We start from the raw sequence: 10406 nt of genomic DNA, 5'->3' as shown, positions 1-10406 counted from the left end.
AACTCATTAATACATTAACCCATGAATTCATTAATCTATTAGTCTATGAAGGGATCAACCCATTCATGAGAGCTCAGCTCTCATGACCCAAACAACTCTCTAAACTTTCACCTATATAGGAAGTTCGTATTTTGTCCATTTTTGAAGGTTAGTTTTGCCGGATGTAAAATTCTCAGTTGACAGTTGTTTAAATTTTCCTTTAATACCTTAAAATATATCATCTTGTTACTTTTGGACTCATGATTTCTGATGATAAATCATTTATGAATATGATTGAAAATCGTGTGTATGTGAGAAGTTGCTTATATTTTGCAGCTTTTGTGATTCTTTCACTTTGAACAGTTTGACTGTAATGTGTATGGGGATCACATCATGTTAATCCCTCTTAAACTTTGTGAGCTTTTTGTAAGTGCAGATTTGTGAAGTTAATCAAGTTTGGGAAGTTAGTGGCCATAGTTCTTCAAATATTTCTTATGAACTTTCCCTTATTTCACCTCTCATTCTTGCACTCTACTTGTGCTCACATTGGTATACTTGATGGCATGCAAGAGGTCTCAAGCTCTTTCCATTTTGTCTTCATTCTGTTTTCCTTTCTTCTCCTGAGACCAGATTGCTTTAATTGACACATCTAGAAATTCACTTATCTGGCCAGACATGGTGGCTCATGTCTATAATACCAGTACTTTGGGAGTCTGAGGCAGGTGGATCACTTGAGCTCAGGAGTTCAAAACCAGCCTGGGCAACATGGCAGAACCTTGACACAAAAAGAAAGAAAGAAAGAAAGAAAGAAAGAAAGAAAGAAAGAAAGAAAGAAAGAAAGAAAGAAAGAAAGAAAGAAAGAAAGAAAGAAAGAAAGAAAGAAAGAAAATGTATCCAGGTGTATTGGTGCATGCCTGTGGCCCCAGCTACTTGGGAGGCTGAGGCAGGAGGATCCCTTAGATCCAAGAGGTGAAGACTGTAGTGAGCCATGATTATACCACGCACTACAGCCTGGGTGACAGAGTAAGACTTTGTCTCAAAAAGAAAGAAGGAAGGAAAGAAGGAAGGAAGGAAGGAAGGAAGGAAGGAAGGAAGGAAGGAAGGAAGGAAGGAAAGGAGGGAGGGAGGGAGGGAAGGAGGAAGGAAAGAAATTCACTGATTTTTTTTTCCTTCTCTTGTCAAATATTGTTAAAACCCTCTGGTGAATTTTTTATTTCACTCATTGTACTTTTCAGCTCCAGAAATTCTATCTTTTTTTAAAAAATAATTTCACAATTGCTTCAAAGAGAATAAAATACCTAGGAATCCAACTTACAAGGGATGTGAAGCACCTCTTCAAGGAGAACCACAAACCACTGCTCAAGGAAATAAAAGAGGATACAAACAAATGGAAGAACATTCCTTGCTCATGGGTAGGAAGAATCAATATCGTGAAAATGGCCATACTGCCCAAGGTAATTTACAGATTCAATGCCATCCCCATCAAGCTACCAATGACTTTCTTCACAGAATTGGAAAAAACTACTTCAAAGTTCATATGGAACCAAAAGAGAGCCCACATCGCCAAGTCAATCCTAAGCCAAAAGAACAAAGCTGGAGGCATCACACTACCTGACTTCAAACTATACTACAAGGCTACAGTAACCAAAACAGCATGGTACTGGTACCAAAACAGAAATATAGATCAATGGAACAGAACAGAGCCCTCAGAAATAACGCCACTTACCTACAACTATCTGATCTTTGACAAACCTGAGAAAAACAAGCAATGGGGAAAGGATTCCCTATTAAAAAATGATGAGTTCATATCCTTTGTAGGGACATGGATGAAATTGGAAACCATCATTCTCAGTAAACTATCGCAAGAACAAAAAACCAAACACCGCATATTCTCACTCATAGGTGGGAATTGAACAATGAGATCACATGGACACAGGAAGGGGAATATCATACTCTGGGGACTGGGGTGGGGAGGGGGGAGGGGGGAGGGATAGCATTGGGAGATATACCTAATGCTAGATGACGAGTTAGTGGGTGCAGCGCACCAGCATGGCACATGTATACATATGTAACTAACCTGCACAATGTGCACATGTACCCTAAAACTTAAAGTATAATAAAAAAAATAATAATAATAATTTGTATTTTTAATTGATATTTATTATATATTGAAACATCATTGTCCTAGTTTTCTTTAGTTCCTTGTCAATTGTTTCCCCTTAACCCTTTGAGCCCATTTAAGGCAATTGATTTAATATTTTTGTCTTCTAAGCATAACGTTTATGCTTCCTCAGGACAATTTCTGTTAATTTTTGTTTTCTTGTAAATTGGAAATGGTTTCTTGATCCTTCGTGTGTCTCCAATTTTTGGTTGAAATTTTGACATTTTTAATATTATAATATGGTAATTCTGGAAGTCAAATTATCTCCCCTTCTATCCCCAGTTTCATTTGTTGTTGCTTGCTCTGGGTGCACTTGTTTATTTAGTGAGTTTTATTAAAATATTTGAAAGAATGTATTTATTGTCATATGTGTCCTCTGATGTCTCTGTACTTGTGGTCACGTAGCAGTTTAACAGATACTTCCTAAAAATGTCATGCGAGGTCGCCTTTTTCTTGAATCATTATTCACTTTGTTTCTGTAGATCCTTGACTATTTTCCAGAGTTCAAACAAAGTTGATTGTGCCAGCTTTTGCTTGCCTTTTTAGTGTTTCTGCGGAGTAACAGGCCCTTAAAATATTCTAATCTATCACTTTTCTTGCCCCCATCTTACAAGGAACTGGTAACTGCATTTACAGCCCACTGAATAATTTAGATTAATCTCCATCTTGCTGTCCTTAATTTGATCATAACTGCAAAGCAGTTGTCATATAAGGTAAAATTTACCGATTCCAGGTATTAGAATCTGATATTTTGGAAGATAAATATTCAGCATCCTACAGATTTATTTCTCACTTATGCTACGACATGTCTGTCACACAGGTTGTCTGGCTAAGTGAAAAGCTGTATGTGGTCACTCAAAGATACTTGCTGATGAAGGTATCATCATCTGTTTCTGCACCTGCTGGAACATTAAGCCTTTTGATTATCATAGCAGGAGATGAGATAAGTGGAGAGTAGTTTGTATGTTTCAACCAACATTACAATTCTTTCCATAGTTCATTATCTAGAACTTTTACATGTCCTACCTAGCTGGAATGGGGCATGCACATGTAGAAAAGAAGGTGGATTGTTTGTGTACCACTGTTTTTGTGACCCATCTATGGAAAATATTATAAATAACAAATATTAATATTTAACCTATCAAACACCTGATATATGGTAGAAAGTGTGCTGTGCTCTATAAATACGTCATGTGATTATCTTTTTGAAAATATTATGAGAATGACAAGATAGTATTTTCTTCCTCCTTACAGAAGAGAAGCTGAAGTTCGAAAAGGCTACATTTCTTACTCAAATTTGAGGTGAAGCAACCTTGGTGCACAGAACAAATGTTTAATCATGACACTGGCTTGTACTAAGAGAGATGTGATAAGTCTGCTTGGGAGTGTGGTGTGGGCTCAGAAGCAACAGTGCAAAGAGATGAATCTGTGTGCAAAAGGATGAATCTGTCTCCTTTGTTGGAAAAGAAAAGCATTCCCAGGCCAGAATTGTGGTGATAAGGTAGATAAGTGTTAAGAAAATCGGTAAGGAGATATCTTAGAGAAAAATCAAAAAAAGTAAAATAAAAATTAAATTAAAAAAATTTTAAATATAAAATGCTGATACAGAGGTGAGACAATTTGAATGGACTGCTAGTGGGAATTCAAAATAGTAGAGTATCTTCAGAAAAGATGTTGACAGTTTCTTATTCAGATAAACATGTGCTTACCATACAACAATTCAATCTGACTCATAAATATTTATTCAAATGAAATGAAAATCTATGTCCACCTCAGAAACTTTTTTTTTTTGAGACAGAGTCTCACTCTGTAGCCAAGGCTGGAGTACAGAGGCTCAATCTTGTCTCATTGCAGCCTCCGCCTCTGCCTCTGCCTCTGCCTCCCAGGTTCAAGCAATTCTCCTGCCCCAGCCTCCTGAGTAGCTGGGATTACAGGTGCCCGCCACCATCCCCGGCTAATTTTTGTATTTTAAGTAGAGAATGAGCTTCACCATGTTGACCAGGCTGGTCTTCAACTACTTACCTCAAGTGATCCACCCCGCTCGGCCTCCCAAAGTGCTAGGATTACAGGCATGAGCCATAGTGCCTCACCCAGAAATCTTTAACGAAATGTTTAGATCAGCTTTATTTCTACTCACCAAACACTAAAACCAATACAAATGTTCCTCAGCTGCACAATGAGAAAAACAATCTGTAATGTCCACATAATGCAATATTATTCTACAATAAAAAAAATTTAACTCTGACATAGGCAACAATATATATGGGTCTCAGTTGCTAAGTGAAAGTGAAAGATGCCAGACTCAAAGACTACATATTCTAGGATTATATTTAAAGACATTCTAGCAAAAGCAAAATTATTTGGACAAAAACAATTTACTTGTTGCCAGGGTAGTGGGTGGGAAAAGAGGTTACCAAAAAGTCGACTTAGAAAATTTTTTTTATGTAATTGTTGCAGTCATTATGTGACCATGTATTTGACAAAATTCTTAGAACTATACAGTAAAGTGTGTATTAATACTGGGTATTACTGTATGTAAATTATGCATTAATTACAGAATGAAAAAAGAAATAAATTTAATATGCACACAAATTATGTGCACATATTAAAAATAATAAGCTTGATCCCCACCGGCAGCTTTAATTGCTTCTTCACCAGGAAAGTAGAATGAGGAGCTGTAGATCCTCTCACAGGGGACATCTCCAGAGATCTCCATGCCCTTATAATTCTCCTCATGTCTCCATATATTAGCATCTGAAATCCCAACATGACTCCCAACACGATGTAGTTTTAGAGAGACCACACTGTGTACAAAGCTCTGCAGATCATCATTTATTCATCTAAAGGATAATTGTTTTTGGTTCATGCATGCCTTCTGACCTGAGGCTTTGCTATGAAGCTTCAACCCTGCTCAGGGAAAACATCCCGAGTTAAAAATTACATTGACTGATTTTTGCATGATGGCCCCTTAGCAAGATGTTTTACAGGCCTCCCTTACTTGTTCTTTACACATGCAATTCTGTGAATTATGTGAGAGAGGTAATCTTAACATGTTTATTTTCTCAAGAAAGGGGAAGATAAGTAATTCCTTTAAGTTCACAGAAAGAATTAATAGTAGATTCAGGACTTTTTCCGTGTTAATGCTCTTCCCTTTATTTCTCCATGCCTAAGAGACCTTGAAACCTGTTGACCACTATCTGAAAGCAAGCTTCTCCAAACATATTAATGCAATGTTCCATGGCTGATTTTCTGATTGCAGAACAACTATTCTGTATTGACTGTTTCTGCTCATCCAGCTGTAAGGTAAGCTTCTATATCTAAGAAACATTTTAGAGAGAAGTGTAACTCATGCAAAAGCAGTGGGGCAGCTATACCTACTATAAGCTATTTGAGAGCAGAAATAGATGTTTTCAACATTTTTTCTAAAATACTGAGGTGGGTGTAGGGCATAAATGTTCCGTTATAGGAAATTTAGTGGTTCTTATGAAATGTGCTTCTTCCTCCAAAGATATGAACAAAAAATAAGATAGATGATGCTCTGACTGACTAGGTGGCAATTTTATCTGTTTGTTATATATTGGTTTCTCATGAGCAGTAAAAAAAAAAACAAAAACAAGTGAAATGTTCATTCTTTAAACTACAAAAAGGTGTTAAATGAATTAACAAGCTACGACCTGTGTTTTAACTTTTTTTTATAATCTCATTCTTATTACTATTAGCACATCTACCTATGTTGACAGTGATGTGGCTGAAAGTTTTGACTTTTGATTAGATTGAAGATGGATTTAACTCTTGAACCTTGACTCTCAAACTAGTCATATAATTTTGGAGCATCATATCACTTCTCAAATTGTCAATGTTCTTAATGACAAAGTAATAATAATACTATCTAACTCTCTCTTTCTCTCTCACACACACACGGGCACACACGCATATACACACGCATTATTTATATATAAACTTTTTATTATTGGTTGTAGAACATAGTGTATGCTAAATGCGGTCAGGTATGTTAAAGTTAGCAACATAACACCTTCATAGGTCAGGCTTGGGAAGTGAAGTTGCCAAGTGTTTAAAAGAAAGACAGTAGGAAACAGTAGTTAGTATTGGTTGGACAACCTTTTACAGGCCCCAATCCAAATACACAGACTAAAAGTATTATTCCTGATTTCATTCTTTTTTTCATGGCTGTGTAGTATTCCATGGTGTATATGTACCACATATTCTTTATCCAATCTACCACTGACGGGCACCAGGGCTGATTCTATGCTTTCATTGTTGTGAATAGTGTGCTGATGATCATACAGGTACATGTGTCTTTTAAAAAAAAAAGTCCAACTTTTAAGTTCAGGGCTACGTGTGCAGGATGTGCAGTTTTATTACATAGCTAAGATGTGCCATGGTGATTAGCTGTACAGATCATCCCATCACCTAGGTGTTAAGCCCAGCATCCATTAGCTTTTCTTCCTGATGCTCTCCCTCCTCCTACCCACCATCCTCTGACAGGCCCCAGTGTGTGTTGTTCTCTACCATGTGTCCATGTGGTTTCATCATTCAGCTCCCACTTAAAAGTGAGAGCATGCAGTATTTGATTTTCTGTTTCTGCATTAGTTTGCTGAGGGTAATGGCTTCCAGATCCATCTATGTCCCTGCAAAGGAGATGATCTCGTTCTTTTTTATGGCTGCATAGTATTCCATGGTGTATATGTACCACATTTTCTTTATCCAGTCTATCATTGATGGGCATTTAGGTTGACCATATGTATTTGTCTTTTTAGTAAAATGACTTATTACCTTTTGGGTATATACTGGGTCAAATAGTAATCTGTACACTAGATTTATGGAATACTACATAGCCCTAAAAAATGAAATCATGTCCTTTGCAGCAACGTGGATGAATCTGGAGGCCATAGTCTTAAGCAAAGTAACACAAGAACAGAAAACCAAATACCTCATGTTCTCACTAATAAGTGAGAGCTAAATGATGAGAACACATGGACATAAATATGGGAACAATAGACACTGTGGACTACTAGAGGATGGAGAAAGAGAGGGTGGGCTTAAAAACTACCTGTCAGATGGTATGCTCACTACCAGGGTGACAGGATCCATACTCCAAACCTCAGCATCATGCATATTCCCACGTAAGAAATCTGCACGTGTAACCCTTGTATCTAAAATGAAAGTTGAAATTTTAAAACATTAAAATAAATAAATACTAAAATATTGTTCCTAAACAAGAATAGATTCAAATAAAATATTTTATGACATGGAACTTGCCACCAAATCAGATCTGTGAGCTAAATAAAGATAGCCCATAAAGTAGGAAGTTTTAACCCTTAATCTTTGATTTAACTATGGAATAACAGTAATAAGAGAAGGAATGGCTTTAGGAAAAAGAAATTTTTTTACCCACACTAAAATGTGGATTTCAAGGGAGAAATTAAGAAAAAGAAAGGCTCGTGTGAATCTTCCGGAGCAGACAATCATTTGCTTGGAGGAAGAACAACCTGAAAATCACTGAAGAACACAGAAAATCTCAGTGGTCCTAGCATGGAGGAAAAGAAAATTGGAGGTGGGAGCTTCAAGATTTCAAAGCTCACCCATGCCTGCAGCCCTGCTTGTCACCATCCACCTTTATCAAACCAACAAAAAGATTATCACCTATCTAATAATAATATTTAATATTATAACTAGCACTCATTAGGCTGTGCTTAACATCTAGCATTTTTAATGGATTATCTTATTTAATTCTCACAATAATACCTCAACGTAGGTCACATTACTGTTTTAGTGTTACAGAAGAAAATGTGATGTTTAAGGGAATTAGATTAGAACCAGTGATTCCCAGGTGGTAAGTCGTGGACTGATATGCATCTCTTTCAAGAACTCAAGCTCTGTATCTGCTCTATTTGGTGATAGGCTTCTCTAAGAATTGTTTCTGCTAGTTGAACATGCCCCAAACAACCCTGTTACCCCACCCCATTTACTAAGCATATATTACTTGCTTACTTCATTGTGAAACTCAAAACACTGAGTTTGTACCAAAGGAGACAATGAGTGATTGTAAATACAGTTGTATTCAATTTGATTTGAATTCAGTTTAGACCATTAGATTTAGGAACCATTCAGCATGGGTTCAAAAGTTGGCATGGGTCCAAAGCATGGCTTGCCATTTAATACTTGTATAAATATGAATATGTTACTCAACCTCCTGTGCTTCATAATTTAAATGAATGCAACAACTAATCAAATACATAATATTGTAGAAAGGAAATAATGAATATATATCTGAAATGTCTAGAGAAGTTCTTGGCAAATTAGCAACATGCATCAGCTTTTACTGTGCTCAGGAAAAGTAAATTGATAGACAGATGCATCTAGATGAGTCATCTTGATCAGGTTAGTAAATTTTATGAATATGAGTTTACAAATTTATAATATCTAAAAATTGTGTAGATAATCTACTAAGATTCTTCAGTTTCAACAGTATGTAACTCTGTATAATTAATGCACTGCATTTGGTTGTCAAGGCCACGCTTTTTCTAGGGAATCTTGAAGTACAAGTTATTGCTACAGTGAAAGAATACATATTGTACTTACACTTTTCAATTTTAATTCAATTTATTTATCACACTGTTCCTTTTTGTATTGCTACAAGCATCCTGTGAGTCCCCCAGAGCAGTGATGGAAAATAAGACAGAAGTAACACAATTCATTCTTCTAGGACTAACAAATGACTCAGAACTGCAGGTTCCCCTCTTTATAATGTTCCTCTTCATCTATATTATCACTCTGGTTGGAAACCTGGGAATTATTGTATTGATATTCTGGGATTCCTGTCTCCACAATCCCTTGTACTTTTTTCTCAGTAACTTGTCTCTAGTGGACTTTTGCTACTCTTCAGCTGTCACTCCCATCGTCATGGCTGGATTCCTTATAGAAGACAAGGTCATCTCTTACAATGCATGTGCTGCCCAAATGTATATCTTTGTAGCTTTTGCCACTGTGGAAAATTACCTCTTGGCCTCAATGGCCTATGACCGCTATGCAGCAGTGTGCAAACCCCTACATTACACCACAGCCATGACAACAAGTGTGTGTGCTCATCTGGCCATAGGCTCCTACCTCTGTGGTTTCCTGAATGCCTACATCCACACTGGGGACACATTTAGTCTCTCTTTCTGTAAGTCCAATGAAGTCCATCACTTTTTCCGTGATATTCCAGCAGTCACGGTTCTCTCTTGCTCTGATAGACATATTAGCGAGCTTGTTCTTGTTTATGTTGTGAGCTTCAATATCTTTATAGCTCTCCTGGTTATCTTGATATCCTACATATTCATTTTTATCACCATCCTAAAGATGCACTCAGCTTCAGGATACCAGAAGGCTTTGTCCACCTGTGCCTCTCGTTTCATTGCAGTTGCCATCTTCTATGGGACTATTATCTTCATGTACTTACAACCCAGCTCCAGTCACTCCATGGACACAGACAAAATGGCATCTGTGTTTTATACAATGGTCATCCCCATGCTGAACCCTCTGGTCTATAGTCTGAGGAACAAGGAAGTGAAGAGTGCATTCAAGAAAGTTGTTGAGAAGGCAAAATTGTCTCTAGGATGGTCAGTTTAACATTGTGGGATGCACCATAACCTAGTTTTATTTCTCTCGGATCTTCTCCATGTTCTGAATCACATTTAAGGTCCACGATAAAGTTAAATTCCTAAAGTGATTGCCATGCCTGTTTAAAAGTCTATTGTCTAAATAAAAGGAAACATTATGTCCAGAAACATAACACCTGAACAAGAATGGCTAAGACATCTTGGGACTTCCTTGCCAAAAACCTTAAAGATATTAATATATTCATTTATTCTACATCCATTTTTTTTCTACCACATGTCAATGCAAATATGCATAAAACCAGAGCAAAAACAAGTCCATTAATAGAAGTACATGAAGGTTTCCCATGAAGTGGGGAATTTTAAATAGGTGTGGAAAATGTGCCCGGATTCAATGTAATGTGGCAAGTTCTGATGGTTAATTTTATGCGTCAGTTTGGCTGGATTAAGGGATGCCCAGATAGCTGCTTAAACATTATTCTGAATATGTCTGTGAAGATGTTTCCAGAAGAGATTAATATTTGAATCAGGAGACTGAGTAAGGAAGATCTGCCATCACCAGTATGGGTGGCCATCATTCAATCTACTGAGGGCTCTCCTGAAAAGAACAAAAAGGTGGAGGAAGGATGAATTCTCTCTCTTCTTGA

The 10406-nt window shown here is 37.0% G+C and overlaps 1 protein-coding gene across 1 annotated transcript; it reads left to right on the top strand.

Moving 5' to 3' along the window:
• Positions 1–5369: 5369 nt before the first annotated feature.
• On the top strand, positions 5370–9773 carry LOC100982486 (olfactory receptor 5B3). Its single transcript, XM_003826380.4, has 2 exons — positions 5370–5443; positions 8802–9773. The coding sequence occupies exon 2, from the start codon at positions 8828–8830 to the stop codon at positions 9770–9772; it is 945 nt and encodes a 314-aa protein (XP_003826428.3). The 5' UTR covers positions 5370–5443; positions 8802–8827; the 3' UTR covers position 9773.
• The last annotated feature ends 633 nt before the right edge of the window (positions 9774–10406 follow it).

The sequence above is a fragment of the Pan paniscus genome, chromosome 9, assembly GCF_029289425.2.
Source record: "Pan paniscus chromosome 9, NHGRI_mPanPan1-v2.0_pri, whole genome shotgun sequence".
Lineage (NCBI taxonomy): Eukaryota > Metazoa > Chordata > Mammalia > Primates > Hominidae > Pan > Pan paniscus.
The sequence above is the reverse complement of the archived record's forward strand: the minus strand, read 5'-3'. Positions and strand labels throughout refer to the sequence as shown.

Coding starts and splice junctions, on each gene's coding strand:
- LOC100982486 (XM_003826380.4), top strand. CDS start 8,828: ATGGAAAATAAGACAGAAGTAACACAATTCATTCTTCTAGGACTAACA.